At 44.6% G+C, this 17947-nt stretch overlaps 2 protein-coding genes across 2 annotated transcripts; one reads left to right on the plus strand and one right to left on the minus strand.

Moving 5' to 3' along the window:
• The first annotated feature begins 10830 nt into the window (after nt 1–10830).
• On the plus strand, nt 10831–13714 carry tyms (thymidylate synthetase). Its single transcript, XM_061093586.1, has 7 exons — nt 10831–11078; nt 11799–11872; nt 12165–12339; nt 12654–12755; nt 12876–13051; nt 13145–13216; nt 13298–13714. Exons 1-7 carry the CDS (start codon nt 10874–10876, stop codon nt 13433–13435), a joined length of 942 nt encoding a protein of 313 aa, XP_060949569.1. The 5' UTR covers nt 10831–10873; the 3' UTR covers nt 13436–13714.
• Nucleotides 13495–17931, minus strand: enosf1 (enolase superfamily member 1). The gene is made up of 15 exons (XM_061093585.1): nt 17810–17931; nt 17610–17712; nt 16956–17071; nt 16728–16814; nt 16616–16642; nt 16458–16530; nt 16315–16353; nt 16046–16128; nt 15841–15963; nt 15413–15547; nt 14825–14866; nt 14615–14744; nt 14289–14388; nt 14114–14195; nt 13495–14029 (listed from the first exon to the last, which is right to left on the minus strand). Exons 1-15 carry the CDS (start codon nt 17888–17890, stop codon nt 13937–13939), a joined length of 1314 nt encoding a protein of 437 aa, XP_060949568.1. The 5' UTR covers nt 17891–17931; the 3' UTR covers nt 13495–13936.
• Nucleotides 17932–17947: the final 16 nt, after the last annotated feature.

The raw sequence follows: 17947 nt of genomic DNA on the forward strand, positions 1-17947 counted from the left end.
CTATCTAAGGAATCATAGAAACACATGGAAGGAAATGTAACAGAAGAAGCCAAATACTAGAAATAACAAAAGTCTACAAATGGTGATAACAATTAAACAGAATTGTGACACATTATTATAATTGTCTGTGTCTCACATATAAAGAACGCAGCAGGAGATTGAGGAACATGAGTAGAGCATAAAGGAGGGATGACGTATGAATTCTGATGTGGAAATCAGCAGAGCATTGAAACCATCGTCGGCCCTTTTATCACCAAAAGCTCTCGCATCTCAATGTCATTCCAATTTGGCTTTTTCTGCATCTCTCACATTCTTACAGTGCCTCACTGGGATATTCTCTGGAGTTTTTACCGAGAGCTCGGCAAGAAAACCTCCAGAGAATATCCACGGCAACTGACTCGTGCGTTCTCACAGGAAAATATCAGTTGAGTGCGTGTCTGAAAGCAGCTTTCAGGGGAAACCAAGCTTAAACGTGGGAATGGGAAAATAGAATCCAAACCATCCCCATGAATAGACATCGCATGTTATAAGTGATAAATACTGAATGTTTGTCTTTGAACTGACCCTTTAAGCCTTTTAATCCTTATCATTCCGCTCTCGTTCGGTTCACTAACAACGTACGAGTCTGCTGGGAAAACTCACAAAAAACTCCAGATGGACCGAGTTCCCTCCCGCTTCACGCATGAGTACACAAGGCAAAATGCATGTGAACTCTTGTTTGCATGTGTCGCTCCACAACAATCAGATATCCGCGGCGAGTCGAGCGCAATTTGGAGTTGGAGGAATTCCACGTTTCTTTGGGGTGGGTGGGGGGTGGGTCCCTGTGTGAGTCAGCACGTTTTTAGTGGCTCAGTGTAAGTGGATGAAAGGGAGACGAGGGGCTGTGAATCTTCTTGATCTGCTGAGCTCTGCCAGCGGTGGACGGGCCTGTGGTGAGCCGGACCTCACAGGCCGTCGACCGAGGTTACGCTCAACGCAGCACGACTCGAGGACAGGTGAGGTCAGAGGTTTCATCGACTCGAGCACAGAGGTGACTCCAGGTAACGAGAGAAACAAGAGTTGAGCCCACACACTTAGCACCTTTAATTTACCGAAGCAGTAAAAGTTTTATTATTTGAGCTTCCAAGTGTGCTGGCTCTCTCTCTCTCTCTCTCTCTCTCTCTCTCTCTCTCTCTCTCTCTCTCTCTCTCTCTCTCTCTCTCTCTCTCTCTCTCCTCCATTGCTATAGGAAAAAAAAGGAAAAACTTTTGCACTCACCGAACCGCTTGTATCCAAAAGACTGTACTTCCTCCTCGTCTGCAAAGTCGTCTGTGTGACATAATCAGAAACATATGACAGAAATAGGTCAAACGCACGCTACTGGATGAGGAGGAGGGGGGTGGAGTGGGGGGGGGTGCATTGTGTTTAAAGCAGTGGATACAAGTCTGCAAACAAACTCTACAGGGGGGGGGGGCTGCACACAGATTTATAATGTTCACCTTGAATACAATGATTTCTGATGAGGGAACAAGGGTTAAGGTGGGAGAGGGTGGAGTATCATCTCTGGGCCCCCCCTCTGTGGGTGTGTGTGTGTGTGTGTGTGTGTGTGTGTGTGTGCGTGTGTGTGTGTGTGTGTGTGTGTGTGTGTGTGTGTATGTGTGTGCACAGAGCTGTAAAAGCCACAGGCTGCGGTTTCTCTGGGTTGTTGACAGTAAACCCTAATTACACTCCGCTACACTCTGCTGCAGATCGTAGCAGAGCTCAGAGAACATCACTGCTAATGTTAAACAGATGGGACTGGACGGAGGGGGTGGGGGGGGTGGGACACACACACACACACACACACATACAGGGGGGAGAGAGAGAGGGTTGAGTGTGTGTTTGTTGGGGGGGCGGTCAGAGGCGGCTCGATGGAGTAAAGTCATTGATGTGAAGTGAATCAGAGCTGTTGTTTCGCTTCCATTTTCTCTTTGTAAACTAAATACATTTCAGTTATTGATGATACAGGTGCTGAGTGTAACACAAACCACATGCACGACTACGGTGGGCCCTGAAGTGCACCGCACAACGACAAATAAGAAAACACAACAAAAAAAAAGACAAAAGCAAATAGGGGGAAACTAAACAACTGATGAGAAAGCACACAACAACACAACAACAAGACAAAGAACATAAGAGCAAGACACAACAGCAAATAGCAAAACTGCACAACAAATGATAGAACACAACAGGGAAACAACAAATAACAAAAAACACAGACAAGAAGACCCAGCAGTGTATTTGTGATCTGTTGCTGTGTTTTGCACTTCAGGGCCACCGTACTCTACAGGTGACGTTCACTGCCTATCATCTGTTCCCTGCCACATTAAAATCCTCCCTTTGCCCCTGAACGCATCTTTCTCTTGACACTTTAACGTGTTTTATTCTTTTTCTCTCCTGCACCGGGACATTTCCGGTGACGCAGCCTAAATTGTACAAACAACATCTCGCCTTTTTTTAACTTCCTTCAGATGGGAAAACAAAAAAAACTCTCAAGTATTTCACAACCTCTGCACCGCGGCACCGTAATGTCACCCAGATGTGCAGCGCGCACCGGGAATTACGCGCAGAGCGAGATGGAGTTGGAACATGTGGATTCAGAAAAATAAAAAAACATGCATGTTGGTGCGAGCTGCAGGACACGAACCTTTCATGGCGTTTTATAACTGGGTGAGGTCTGGAGAAGAGATGAGGAGCTTTCACTTTCTGCGCATCTCAGCATCCAGTGCGAAGGTGTGAACTGGTTCCAGGCGCCGAGGAGAGAAGAGATATAAAAACAAAAAAAAGCTATTAATGTGTCTTCATGTCGAGTGGTCAGGTTAGAATCCCATGTTCTCCGTGTCCGAGGCTCAGAGGAGAGAGGAGTGATGAGGAGAGGCTCGTCCTGCAGAGAGGAGGAGAAACTGGTCTGACTCCACCACTGTGAAGTTACACTGGGAGGCACGGTCAGCTTCTGGTGGCCCTTTCACAATTAAACACCCTTTGTTGCAAAATAAAGTAGGAAAAGAAAAGTCACATTTATATTCCTTTTTATTCACCTTAGATATTTATGTGCAACGTAGCATCTTAACTCCTTATTTAGATGACAGTGTGAAATGTAATGTAGTAGTGTAGGCTGTGGTTCACTATAAATTATGTAAGACAAGAGGAAACCGGTAGCTTTTAAAGTGTAAAACGAATTTTTCCTGGAAGTAGAAATTTCACAGAGACACTTTAAGATTCAAAATCTCAAATATAGTAAGTTTAAAAAACTAGAAAGAAAGATAGAACATTGTTAAATGATTATCATAAATTATTTTCAATTACATTCATTGTATTTCATCACAGTACTTGAAGGTAAATGTAGCCTCCTTCGTTCTTCTGCTACCAACTTTGACAACTTTAACCTGGGTGACTTTATTATTGTTTACTAACTGTCCCACATGTTACATAATCACTCCTGTTGTATCTCTCTGTGCTGATGTCCAGATCAGTCACTCAGGTCATTTCTGCCCTGTGGAGTAGAAGGCCAACACTTTTATTTTGAAGGCTGATACCCTTGCCTTCTGGTACCCTCCAATCTTTCTCCCTGCTATTCTGAGCATCTTGACTCAGTTCGCAGAGGGAGTTCATCCTGGTCACTGGTGTCAGTCTCCTGAAGTCTCTTCATGTCCCCTCTGCTCCCACTGAGTCTCCTGGAGTCTCTTCATGTCCCCTCTGCTCCCCCTGAGTCTCCTGGAGTCTCTTCATGTCTCCTCTGCTCCCCCTGAGTCTCCTGAAGTCCCTTCATGTCCCCTCTGCTCCCCCTGAGTCTCCTGAAGTCTTATCTTGTCTCCTCTGCTCCCACTGAGTCTCCTAAAGTCCCTTCATGTCTCCTCTGCTCCCCCTGAGTCTCCTGAAGTCACTTCATGTCCCCTCTGCTCCCGTTGAGTCTCCTGAAGTCACGTCATGTCTCCTCTGCTCCTCCTGAGTCTCCTGAAGTCCCTTCATGTCCCCTCTGCTCCCCCTGAGTCTCCTGAAGTCTCTTCATGTCTCATCTGCTCCCACTGAGTCTCCTGAAGTCTCTTCATGTCTCCTCTGCTCCCCCTAAGTCTCCTGAAGTCTCTTCATGTCTCCTCTTCTCCCCCTGAGTCTCCTGAAGTCTCTTCATGTCTCCTCTGCTCCCACTGAGTCTCCTGAAGTCCCTTCATGTCTCCTCTGCTCCCACTGAGTCTCCTGAAGTCTCTTCATGTCTCCTCTGCTCCCACTGAGTCTCCTGAAGTCTCTTCATGTCTCCTCTGCTCCCACTGAGTCTCCTGAAGTCCCTTCATGTCCCCTCTGCTCCCCCTGAGTCTCCTGAAGTCCCTTCATGTCCCCTCTGCTCCCACTGAGTCTCCTGAAGTCCATTCATGTCCCCTCTGCTCCTGCTGAGTCTCCTGAAGTCCCTTCATGTCCCCTCTGCTCCCCCTGAGTCTCCTGCAGTCTCTTCATGTCCCCTCTGCTCGCCCTGAGTCTCCTGAAGTTACTTCATGTCTCCTCTGCTCCCACTGAGTCTCCTGAAGTCACTTCATGTCCCCTCTGCTCCCACTGAGTCTCCTGCAGTCTCTTCATGTCCCCTCTGCTCCCCCTGAGTCTCCTGCAGTCCCTTCATGTCCCCTCTGCTCCCCCTGAGTCTCCTGCAGTCTCTTCATGTCTCCTCTGCTCCCCCTGAGTCTCCTGCAGTCCCTTCATGTCCCCTCTGCTCCCCCTGAGTCTCCTGCAGTCTCTTCATGTCTCCTCTGCTCCCCCTGAGTCTCCTGCAGTCTCTTCATGTCCCCTCTGCTCGCCCTGAGTCTCCTGAAGTTACTTCATGTCTCTTCTGCTCCCACTGAGTCTCCTGCAGTCCCTTCATGTCCCCTCTGCTCCCCCTGAGTCACCTGCAGTCTCTTCATGTCCCCTCTGCTCCCCCTGAGTCTCCTGAAGTCCCTTCATGTCCCCTCTGCTCCCCCTGAGTCTCCTGAAGTCCCTGCATGTCTCCTCTGCTCCCCCTGAGTCTCCTGAAGTCACTTCATGTCTCCTCTGCTCCTGCTGAGTCTCCTGAAGTCCCTTCATGTTCCCTCTGCTCCCCCTGAGTCTCCTGAAGTCCCTGCATGTCTCCTCTGCTCCCCCTGAGTCTCCTGAAGTCCCTTCATGTCCCCTCTGCTCCCACTGAGTCTCCTGAAGTCCCTTCATGTCTCCTCTGCTCCCACTGAGTCTCCTGAAGTCTCTTCATGTCTCCTCTGCTCCTGCTGAGTCTCCTGAAGTCACTTCAGGGATCGGGAGCAGGACAAAGCCCGGGACATCGTGCGGTGCTGCACTGATCCAGCAGGAGATGAGATTAAGTTACTGGGGGTTGATGGAAATCGCGTCCCCGGGTGAAAACCTGGTTCTCATTACAGATCATTTCAAAGGTTTGTGGAGGTGGAGGGGAGAGACGGGGACATTTCTACTTATGTGACATTTCTAAAGGGCATCAAGATTAAGACTAATATTCATCACAATAACATTTTCAAAATCTTCATCTCTTCAAGTCATTTTTACGATTATGTGTCAAGTCTGAACTTTGCTGTGATGCTCTTCTACATGTAGACGGCATTGGCTCACATTTTTCAATCGTTTTTAGGAAAATAAAGTCTTAAGATTCAATTATGTACAGAATTAAATTGATCTAATTGATATCTTGAATGCTATACATAGTCTTTTCCCTTTATTTCTTGTCAGGTGTAAAGGTTTAAAATGTCTTTAATCTATGTTTAAGAATGGTTGGTTTGCCGTGATAATCACCTCAATATTTTTAACTCTGATCTCTGATCTAATATATATTTCTTTTCCTTTGTTTACATTTGCTCTAAGAATATTTCCTGTTGTTAAAAATGGCGGCCTGGGCTATTTGACATTAGACTTTGAGGTTCAGCAGCGACCACTTCCCCTGCAGCTCTTCCAGGTGCCGTGATAATTCCAGCGCTTCCTGTCTCCATAATCTCTGCGGCCTGCAGATGCAGATCACTGATCAAAGCTGAGAAAACATCTGCAGACTAATGAGGACCATGCATCCACCGTCATGTCTCCACGGCACAGGTTAGTGTCACCGGGCTACACGATCTGGCCCCGATGTTAATCTCTTCACACTCGCTCGCTTCAAACCAATTGATTTACAGGAAAGACACAGATAACACAAACCGTCTCAGCTCTAAATTCCTCTGAGCTTTACAAAAAAACCTTCAACAAAGACATGAAGCTCAGATCTGTTTTTCTTCTCTCTTTGGATAACACAGTCCCTCAGACTCTAATAGCTCGAGATTGACCCAGTTCACCGCATATTAGATTCCAGAGCAGCCAGAGATGATAAAGCGACTAATTACTTGTTTTCCTAAAGGCTTCAAAACTGTTATTTTACTGTCGGCTATAATTGGAGCAGCGGGCTGGTGTAAGGGCTCGGCCGGGGATGGTGGCGGGCTGATAGAAAGCAGCTGAGGGTCAGGTATCTTACAGGCTCCTGCTGGTCCTCATTCAGAGGTTGGGACCTCATTTGCTGGGTCAAGGCTTTTCAGCATTGGGCTCAGATTAACCGTGGATTGAGAAAGCACACAGGAATTCCACATTTACCACGCTGCTGCTGCTGCTGCTGCCATGTTTGGATATCAGGAGATAAGAACAATGGAAACTCAGATCGTCCAAAGGTGGAGGCCGAAACACAGGAAGCAGCGGAGGACATTTTTCATATAATGCTAATAATCTGAGGGATGTTTTTGATTATGTTGGCTAAGAACGTCTGATGCTTATCAGGACTTTCTCTTCTGGTAACTAAATCAAACATTTAAAGGGGGTAGAAGTGAGCGACCTTTCAGTTCCCCATAGATGAGTATGTTTAGGAATATTTTAGCAGTAACTTTATTAAAACTGTATAAATATGATTCAAAGATAGATAACGCATCTCCAGTTCCTCCTGTTGCACAAAAACTAAGCTAAAATATCTTGGAAAATATGGCTAATACTGTAGCCAGCCACCAGGGGGCAATCAAGATGATTTGGCTTCACTTTTTGGTGTAGTACTATCATGTTAATGACCTAAATTGTATTATCACACAGTGAAAATATAACATTTATAAGAATGTATTAAAAATTTACATTTTTTGTAATAAGAGGGACAAAGGAATTACACAAGTACAAATAACTAAATTAATGCAAAATGAATTAAATACATAAATTAGAAAAATTAATACTTAAATTATGGAAAAGGCCAATTCTATATCTCTACACTCAAAAATGCAGTTATTTGATTATTTATAACTGCATTTATTTCATTTGTAGTTATATCATCTTCTGTTCTCCATACTGTTATGGTTTGCACAAGACAAAAAAGATTCACCAAAACCTTTTAAACTTTGTTGTTGAAAATACACTTTGCTTCCCGTTAAAGATAAAACTTTGCAGATTCACATTCACCCCTGCTGCTCCCGTAGTGACCTGAGGATGACACAGAGCTTCAGCCCGTGACTGAGACCCTGCCAGGTCTCTGCAGGAGGCCCCAGCTCTCTGCCAGTCTGACGGAGATTAGAGCAGAATGTTTTACCCGAGGAGAGCTCTGCTCCATGTGGGAGACAACTCAGTGAGATGGACCTGAGAACAAATGAGCGTGTTTCATATGCCGGGCATTAAAGCCTGTCTCAAGCTGCTCAGCTGAATGAGAAAGATGTTATAACCAATAATACAAACACTCTAATAGGATCTGAGCTGCTGAGTGGATCCATAAAAATAGAACAATCGTCTCTCTCTCTTTCTCTCTCTCTCTCTCTCTCTCTCTCTCTCTCTCTCTCTCTCTCTCTCTCTCTCTCTCTCTCTCTCTCTCTCTCTCTCTCTCTTCCCCACCAACTGCTGCTCTTGTCTCCAGAGGCTGATGGTTTAACAGTTTTACTCACAGGTAAATACTTTCTATTATACAATTAAAATGTCATGTCTACAGTACATACAATACATATAGTTGTACAACAACACAGTAGGCTCCATATAAAAGTAGACATAACAGTAATAACAGTTCCTACCAGGGCCGGGTCTAGGCAGGGGCAAGAGGGGGCCTGGCCCCCTCAAATAAATGTTGTGCCCCCTCAAACTAAATCCCAATTTATAATAATAATAATATAATAAAGCACAATGCCCCCTCAAGATTTGTGGCTGCCCCCTCATACATGCCTGTCTAGACCCGGCCCTGGTTCCTACAGTTGTTTAATGTACAGGCTCTTACTGTTGTGAGTGCAGATGCCACAACTTCACTGAGGAAAAGATTAAAGTCGTAATTTCAGCTCCTGTCATTCTGTTTACTCATAATGAGCAGTTCAGTTGTACTGTATTATAGTTATTATCCTCTTTATGTAACGTGATCCTTCAACCGCATAAACGTCAGCTGAGGCAACGTAGCCTCCTTCACTGTGAGCTTCACGGCATCAAGAGCAAAGTCTCCAGCACTGGGATATTCTGATGATGCTCAGGATTAGCTTGATTATTATTTGAATATTTAAAGAGTAGAAACTGTCCCTCATGATTCCCCTGAGCCCAAATTTAACATCTTCACTTCATTTGTTTTAAGCAAAAAAAAAAATCCTCACATTTGAGGATTTACCTAATGAGGTAATCATGTTTATTTGGCTTCACACTGATGTCATGTTCCACTCAAAGGAACGACTTTTTCTTATTTGCCCTGATTATTCTATTCATGTATTTTTAAAAAAGCGTCTAACTTGATAGGCTTGGGAAATGGCGCCACCTAGTGAAAAGTTTAGCAGATGCATTTTTTAAAAACATGATGATGATTAAAATCCAAACAAGTTTCTCATTCGTGTCAGGATCTACTGTGTGAGGCTCCACAGCAGAATACTGATTGTGTTCTGTATAACGTCCACAGGGCTGAAGACACAATGAGGACGCTGCTCGTTCATTCTCTGCATCACTCTCTCTGAGGTGGTGCTGAGCAAGACAGGCTGGAAAGTAGGGCCAATTCTATATATAATATTTTAAAAACCTAAACTAAAGTACAATTTAACAAGTGAAGTACAATTCATCATTGTAGCATGTTTTTGACTGGAGGAAAACAACTTTACATACTTTTTTAACACCATTAAACTGAACTGCATCATGGTATCTCTGGTGTGTGCAGCAGGAGCGGTAAGTCAATGAGGAGATAAAGCGAGCTCTACTCGGGGTGAAGCAGGTGAAGGAAACCATGGAGAAAAAAGAGGAGAGGCACCTGCACCTGATGGACGCCCTGAGACACAGTAACGACAAGAAGAAGGTGAACCGACTTCCCACGGGTGCCATCAAATACAGAGCCTCTGCAAACGTATTATATTTGCAGTAATCGTTCCTGATGTTAGAAACCCACGACCAAAATACCACAAGATTACTCTGTATTTAAGTATCATAACTTTTCACCGAACAAGACTGTTGCAGTCGAACAGTTACATGCCAGTCTTTGTGACCTAATCCGAGAGCCACCGCATATTTTCTGCCTCATAGACGAAGGCAAAGCCGCACAGGGCCTCATGGAAAACCTCAAAGCAGACAGTGAATAATGAACGTGGGAGTATGGCTGGTTTTAAAGAGAGGGGGTTGGGGGATGTAGTTTTACAGGATAAATGAACTGTTTGTAGATGAATCTGCTTTTTCGGTCATTTTAGAATAAAAACCACATCTTATAAACTGTGGCTTATTCGGAGGGGATGTGACAGTGAGTGATCTTTTATGTTTGGGGTTTCCTTCAGGGGGCGAAGCAGCTGGCCCGAGAAACCGAGCAGAAACTCAAGGAGGCCGAGCAGCAGTGTGAAGATTAAAAACAAATCATCCTTTGACAAGTGCCGACCGTGTCTCGAAGACACGTGCAAGGCCTTCTTCACCTCCACATGTCGACGGGGTGGATGTGTGGTGGATGTGTTCGGGGAGATAGAAGAAGCTGAGGAGTATCTTCAGCACTCCAGCAGAGCTATATGATGTATTTGCATTATTCACTACCATAGAATGAGAATAACCTTTTGGAACATCTGCTAATTGTATGCACATCTGTAAAGACACAGGCTCCCTCTCCTCTTTGGGACAAATCCAAAGCAGTTATATGTGCAGACGACTGCGCAGAGAAGCATCAGAGTGTTGGCAGCTCCAGGATCTGTGTGAGACCTGCAAGGATTATCTCTTAAAAGGTAAATCACTGGTTATAGCTCATTAACTAGGCTATTTTATTAATGATTAACCAAGAAAATGTAAAAAAATGTTTTTAGAAAAACCTTATTTAGTTTGATACATATCCAAACCACTAAACCACTGTACTGCAGCCAGCCACCAGGGGGCAATCGTCATGTCATGTCCTCCATCTGAATTTCAAGTCTAATAAGACACATTCAAACAGAAAATCAGTGAGAGTCAGTAACCATTTAGCTACACCTCACTTTAACAGTGATAAGTGCATTCATTTTCAGAGTTGACCAGATTCTAAAAGTTACACTCCTACACCACACTCACTTCTTATTGTATTTTATTCATGCATCTAGTTTTATTTGCTTTATTTTACAGACAAACAAAACATCTGCTCTGACTCAGTAATCTGTCAACGCCAGTGTCAGATTAAACATATTGGTTGAACATGAGGATTTACCTGATGTGTATATAAATCAGTTACTTTTTGCAGCGAGTTGAACTCTCTCGGCCACCGTAGAAAATGCAGAGCGCGGCTTATTTCTGTGTTCCCGCGAGATTTAGGTCAAACCGGATGTTGTCACTGTCAGTAGTATTTGCAAGCGCAAACACCCGGGAAATTTTCATAATTACACTTTACACCATCTCGTCCCTGCAGCCGCATTTTAGCGCGAAGCTTCCCCCCGAGTTGATCCACACCATGCCGGCCACTTCGGACATCCACACCGGGGAGAGGCCGGAGCAGCGACCCGCGGAGGAGCAGAGGATCCCGGGTGGTTTCTGCGATGAGCGCGGGTATCTGGACCAGACCCGGTTCATCCTGCAGAACGGCCGCAGGAGGGGGGACCGGACCGGGACCGGGGTGGTGTCCGTGTTCGGTGCCCAGGGCAGATACAGTCTGAGAGGTGGGTGTGTGGATTCACAACAGTTTGTTATACAAGTGAAGGGCAGAAAGGAAAAGTTCTGGTTCTTTACTGATGGGGAAATACTCCAAAATAACAGAATCTGCCTTTTGTATTGTTGGAGGGAAAAAGATAAAAGTATTTACAAACTTCTCAAACAGTAAACTATGCAGAAAAGCCATTTACAGACAAACATGATTCAAGATAATCAACTTATTGTACACACTTGATCTTTAATTTAAAAACAAGGTTAAAAAATAAACCTCATATTTTGAAAGGCAGGAGTTTTTTTTATTTGTAAGATTACTGGTCTTTATCTGATCCAGAAAGTTAAAGCAACACCAAGCAACTATTTCCAAGGTTGACACTTTAACCGAGTGCACAATATTTATGATCATGTTTTGTTTGTCTGTAAAATAGCCGATAAAACTAGATGCATAAATAAAGTGCAATAAGAAGTGAGTGTAGGAGTGTAACTTGTAGAATCTTACATAAGTACAGTACATGTTTTGTTTCCTCATTACAGAAATAACAAAGATTCCCTTCAGCACTTTTAGTCACAAGTTTGTCCACCAGAGGGCACTGTCAGGCTTATTATTCAAATAACATTTCCAGCCATTTTTGATAACCACATAAAATACATGATGGCTGATGATATGTTCAATCCGTTAAATAATAATTCTGTAAATAATGTAAAAATAACTGGTTGATTCTCTGCTGTAGATCAGTTTCCTCTGCTGACAACCAAGAAGGTTTTCTGGAAAGGGATCCTTGAAGAGCTTCTATGGTTTATTAAGGTGAGGATGATGATTTTTACACTTTTAAAAAGGTAAATTCCCACTTATTATCTTTAAAAATTATATAAAATATCTCTCTTTCCTCTTGTGGTAAATAGCAACACAGTCCTTGGATTTATTTATATTTAGTAAATAAACAGTCTTCTGTACTATCGTTGACAGTTTTCACACTCAAAGAAATAATGTGTCTCTAGAGCATCCAACTCAACCTGAAACACAGTTTAAGTTGCACTGACCCTTAAACCCTTAAACTGAATTAGTCACTGATATATTTTTCGTGTATTTGTCACAGGGGTCAACAAACGCCAAGGAGCTCTCGGAGAAAGGGGTGAAGATCTGGGATGCCAACGGGTCTCGACAGTTCCTGGATAACCTCGGGTTCACGGACAGAGAAGAGGGCGACCTGGGACCCGTGTATGGTTTCCAGTGGAGGCACTATGGTGCAGAATACTCGACCATGCACGCAGGTGAAGTTCTTCAAAGCCACGCCCAGTGTCAATATTTGAGTTTTTTGGTTGTAACATGCAAATGTTTGGTTGCAATGTGAAAACACTTTTTTTGGATGGTTCTGACATTTTAACCATTTCCTGAAAGATGAGGCAGGTTTGTCACCCATTAAACAATAGAATAAGAAAAACAAGTGGTATAAGAATAAGAAGTGTTTTCTTAGTTTTTCTCCAGTGAAACTGATCATAGGCCTGTGATTAAACCTTAACCCACCTGACAGATTACCGGGCTTCAGATATTCCTCGATCCTTATTGTTGATCCTCCCCTCAACAGATTACACAGGACAAGGTGTCGACCAGCTGCAGAACGTCATCGACACCATCCAGAAGAATCCAGAAGACAGACGCATCATCATGTGTGCATGGAACCCCAAAGGTGCAGCAGACACTTGGATTAAACTTGATTCTCTCCAGACTGGGTTTAGAAACCTTAAATGTCATTTTATCGTAGGAGGATGATTAAATGTTTAATCTTTGCCTCCTTGTGATTTCACAGACCTGCCCCTCATGGCTCTACCCCCTTGCCACGCCCTCTGCCAGTTCTACGTGTGCGATGGCGAGCTGTCGTGTCAGCTGTACCAGCGCTCGGGTGATATGGGTCTGGGCGTGCCTTTCAATATCGCCAGCTACGCACTTCTCACCTACATGATCGCCCACATCACGGGACTGAAGGTAAGAGCAGTGAACTGACCTCATCTAATGATTATTAAGATCATCGTGTTCAGTTGCTTTAGCTGTCGTGTTTTTTAAATTCTTCCCCTGCAGCCTGGTGACTTTGTTCACACGCTGGGAGACGCTCACGTCTACGTCAACCACATCGAACCTCTCAAAATACAGGTGGGTTCATTATAACTGTTTTCTTTATTGGTCTCTTCTGGATTTTAAACTCACATGAGCTCATCTGTTTTCCTCTCACAGCTCCAGAGGGAGATTCGCCCGTTCCCCAAACTCAAGATCCTGAGAAAAGTGGAGAGAATCGATGATTTCCGGGCGGAGGACTTTGAGATCTGTGACTACAACCCTCATCCCCCCATCAAGATGCAGATGGCCGTGTAATAATCCAAATGGAAAGACAATAGGGGATGAATGGGAAAACAAATATCACACTCTTCTGTATTCATGAGTTATTTTTATTACCAAGATCATTTTATGAGTTTATCAACATCACTAAAGAGCTAAAAGAGATATTTTTGTATGTTTGTGTGAACTACATCTTTAAACCTTATTAAGTTCTTACAGTAGTTGTGTGAAAAACTAATCTACACTTGGGTTTTTTCTGACGCTGAACTTCTAGTTTCCTGAATTCTTCTAAGCTGTTTCAATTTTCTTATTTTAAATATGGTGCTTAATGTATTTCTGTAAATAAAGACGTTACATTTGGAGTCAGCCTCGTGTATCTTGTAGGAAACTTGTAGCAATTAAGCAGCTCACCGAGTGTAAAATTGAAATTGTGCAGATTGACAAAATTACAGCTGTCGGAATTTCTATAATGCAACCCAGACGAGTTTAATTATTCGTCTAAAAGAGCCTCTGGTGACACGTTGGAGATAAAACTCCTCATTTGTTCGCGAGCAGCTTCCACACGTCTCCTTCAGGGAACTGGTGTTTCCGCACGGACGAGTCCAGCATCTCACAGGAGTAGCCCGGATCCTGAGAAGAGCAGCAAATACATTCGTTATGTATGAATAATGTAAAGTGTGTATAATTATATTCTGTCCCTGCCCGCGGCCGTACCTTTGGGGGCATGTAGTGGGCGTCCTGAATCACCACAGGGCTGGTGAAGTGTTCGTGGAGGTGATCCACGAATTCACACATCCTGCAGGTGAAGTCGTGATTAGGATTTATCACAAAACCAATCAGACACGATCAACAGCTCGAACCAGGAACTGAAAAGGCAGCCAGCTCTCACCGGTTGTCGAGACTCGCAGACACACAGACGAAGTCGAAGAGAATCAGATGCTGGACGAGTTCACACAGGCCGACTCCTCCGGCGTGAGGACACACGGGCACTGGGGGAAAGGAATCTAATTGTTACGATACTGAAATACATAGTCTACTTTGAAAAGGATTATACTGGAACCATGAAACCTGCCCTGAAAAAAAGCATAAATAAGATTCATGCACATTTGAATCTGTTTGATCCTCTTTTGCAGCTGGTTTTGGCTTTTTCAGAAAAAGAAAATTACAAAACTTTAACTCTGTTGCTTCTCAGGACTCCGTGTCTTGAATTCTTACCCTGGAACTTGTGGGCCATCAGCAGCACAGCCAGGTTTTCGTTGACGCTGCCCAGCCGACAGCTGTCGATCTGGACAAACTGCAGAGCAGACGCCTGCAGGAACTGCTTAAACATCACCCTGTTATGACACTGCAGAGGAAACACACATCAAACATTATCAATTCAGCAGTCAGAGTGTATGTGTCCTAGAAACAAACTGGAGCTCTGACCTGCTCCCCTGTTGCCACTCCGATCCCGAGTGGGGCCAAAGCCTGCAACGACAAAGTCAAAGGTCTTTTATTTTAATATTCAACTGTTACTCAAATTAGAAGACAATAAACAACCAGTGAGACACAAAAGGACAATAAAGAAATTTAGGATGACCAGAGAGACTTAGTCAGACATCTTGTTCCTGCGCAGGAAGGGTGGGGACACTTCTACATGTCTCCATCCAGGCTCTGTCCATTGTCTCATAATCTGTCTATGTATTGAAACCATAGACACCTGCATTCTCTAAAATGACCAGCAGAGGGCGTCTCCACTGATTGCAAAATGATTTCTATAGAAGTTTATGAGAAAATGATTCTACTGCTCACTTGTTTTAAAAGGTCAGTAAATATTTCCGTACAGTATTTATGTTTTCAATCTCTAGTTTCGAGTCTTCTTCGATACAGCATGATGTTCAGTCTGTGAATTATGGTCCCATTTAGAGTATATATAGTGGATCCACCTGTGCAGGTCACAGGTGTAGGTGGGCGTGTCCTTGAGCACTCAGTCAGGCTTGCACCTCCAACTATGGAGGATGGATTCTCTCTTACCTTGGAGATGGTAGCGTGACCCAGGATGTCGTCCGGGGAAGTGGGCTCTTCGATCCAAAGAGGTTTGAACTCAGAGAGGCTGGTCACCCAGCTGATGGCCTCGCCCACGTCCCATCTCTGGTTGGCATCGATCATCTACAAACACACAAATACACCTCAGAACACTTGTCATTCCGTGAAACGAACACTGGCTACATCCACATCACTACGTTTTTGTTTGAGAACGCTTAATCTAAGATTGGAAATGCTAATGGTCCTGTTTAGTAGAGTTCTAGTTTCAGACGAGCAGAAACATAGATGATGTAGACATTCACAACCGCTTGCTGATGGGGTCTTTTGGGTCATGATATCATTTCTTTAATGCCCTTTTCAAACTATAACCCAGTCGTGTGTGTGTAGCCTCAGTGTCAGGGTGGACACAAACTCACCAACGTGTTGTTTGGTCCGATCATTTCCCGGATGAGTCGACACCTGCGGATGTCGTCCTCGAGATCGGCGCCGACTTTCACCTTAAACTTGGTCCAGCCGCTATTAAGTGCGTCAGTGCAGAGCTTCAGAGAAACACAGCTGTCAGTGACAATAATAAAATCTCAGGCCTGTATGAGTGCACCGTGCATTTTATAGCCCAGAGACCTGTTTGAGCTGCTGGTCCGAGTATCCGAGCCAGGCGCAGGAGGTGGTGTACGCAGGATAACCCTCCCTCAGCATCTGATCCTCTGGCAGGTGAAAGGAACAGTCCACACATTAATAAATACCCGAGGAGAAGTGTGTTTTAATGGAGCAATCATGAGCTGCAGGGGCTTATTATGCAGACTAATAGCACCCCTGTTAGTTTCTAAAGAGGCAATTTAGTTCCACAAAATCCCATTCAGCCATGTAATTAAAGACTCTAGTGTGCTCACCTCTCTGCTGCTTCCCCTCTTGTGCCTTCACCAGTATCTCTGAGTCAGGAAAGAGAAGCAGAGAGAGAGTGCTGCTGTGATTTAACGGTTTACAAGGCACAGGTCTGTTACTGGACTCACATCTTCATCATCTACAGTCTCACCCAGAGCCTCCTTCTCCGTCAGAGCGTCAGTGATGTATCTGAAGTCGATGCACGACACGATCTGCTCGGGATCCTGAAGTGACACACACACGATGCATCATACCTCTCCTCTACACAAACTGAACATGAATCTTCCATTTTAATTCACTGGGACTCACCATGTCAACGAGGAGTTTCCACAGCGGCTGCGGGAAAAACGACAGGCTGTGAGTCACCATGTGTCATATTTGTGAAGGAAATACTAATCATGGGTAAATCTCCTGGCCGCACCTTGCCCTCCACCCTCGCCCACAGGTCCCACACGGCGTTCAGAACTGCAGCAGTGGCAAGGTGGATCACGCCTTTCTCTGGTCCCAGCTGTCAACAACAAAACAAGAGGTTTAAAAAGACACATTTGACGTCCACCATAAAAATAATCAACATAGGATGAATAGCATTGAAGGACACTGGGTTGAACTGGGGCCCAGACTGGGAACAGACACACAGACTGTATGTTACCCATCTCATCTGCCCGTCACTGGTCAGCAGGCGGTAAAACCCTCGGAAGTCGCTCACTATCTCCTGCAGGCTTTTCCCAACAACCAGTCCTGACAGGGCCTGCACAGCACACACCACTGCAGGGGCAACAAGCAGGAGGACATTACCGAACCTGACCACCAGGCGGCGGTTAAGGGCTCAGCTTTGCACACGGGCAAGCAGAGTAAAGACATTTCATGCGGTAGTAATTTGGCATGGCAGGATAGTAAAGCATTATCAATAATTATTGATCAGAAGTAACACATGTCCAATATTTATCAACATAATTCAGTGTGGAGGTCTAACACCCACCTGCAGAAATTGGTGTTTTTTTGACTATGTTAAGGCGCCGAAAATATATTTTATTTAGCAGAAGGAGATGAAAAACACGACAGCTAGGTGGTGCTATGACTGTTATTGAATGTTATCATAACGGAGATGCTCAGGGAATTTTGTAAGAAGTTTTGAAAGAAGTTGCATTCAAAGCGAGTCAAGATGTGGGAATTCAGAGCTTATCAGGTGCACCTGAACGCAGCAGCAAACCTTGTGACAAGTGCCGGACACAGTGTGTGTCTGTGTGTTTGTGTGTGTGTGTGTGTGTGTGTGTGTGTGTGTGTGTGTGTGTGTGTGTCTCACCAATGTCGGTGCCTTTTCCCAAAGTGAACGTGAAGCCGAAGCCCTGCAGGCCACAGTCCGTGTCGATGACAACATAGGCGGTTGAATAGTCCGGGTCAGTGTGCTGCGGTGTGGACAGTGAACACACACTGTCAACATGTCACTGTGTGTGTGTGTGTGTGTGTGTGTGTGCGTGTGTGTTGGTGCACACCCATGCTCACCATTGCATCTGAGCCATGCTGCTCCAGAGACGTCGGGAATCGAACATCCCGGACTGTCACATTCACGATCCTGTGTTTCATGTTGTCTTGTTATTCAGGCCCTGACCACTGTACACTTCCTTATAACGGTCGGTCCCG

This window comes from Limanda limanda, chromosome 20, assembly GCF_963576545.1.
Source record: "Limanda limanda chromosome 20, fLimLim1.1, whole genome shotgun sequence".
Classification (NCBI taxonomy): Eukaryota; Metazoa; Chordata; class Actinopteri; order Pleuronectiformes; family Pleuronectidae; genus Limanda; species Limanda limanda.

Excerpts from the sequence above, each read along its gene's own strand:
- tyms (XM_061093586.1), top strand. The coding sequence starts at position 10,874 with ATGCCGGCCACTTCGGACATCCACACCGGGGAGAGGCCGGAGCAGCGA. Across the intron at positions 12,340-12,653 it reads ATACTCGACCATGCACGCAG|ATTACACAGGACAAGGTGTC; the intron begins GTGAAGTTCTTC and ends TCCCCTCAACAG. Across the intron at positions 13,217-13,297 it reads TCGAACCTCTCAAAATACAG|CTCCAGAGGGAGATTCGCCC; the intron begins GTGGGTTCATTA and ends TTCCTCTCACAG.
- enosf1 (XM_061093585.1), bottom strand. The coding sequence starts at position 17,890 with ATGAAACACAGGATCGTGAATGTGACAGTCCGGGATGTTCGATTCCCG. Across the intron at positions 16,129-16,314 it reads AGAGGGGAAGCAGCAGAGAG|AGGATCAGATGCTGAGGGAG; the intron begins GTGAGCACACTA and ends TTCACCTGCCAG. Across the intron at positions 14,196-14,288 it reads TCTGCGAGTCTCGACAACCG|GATGTGTGAATTCGTGGATC; the intron begins GTGAGAGCTGGC and ends CTTCACCTGCAG.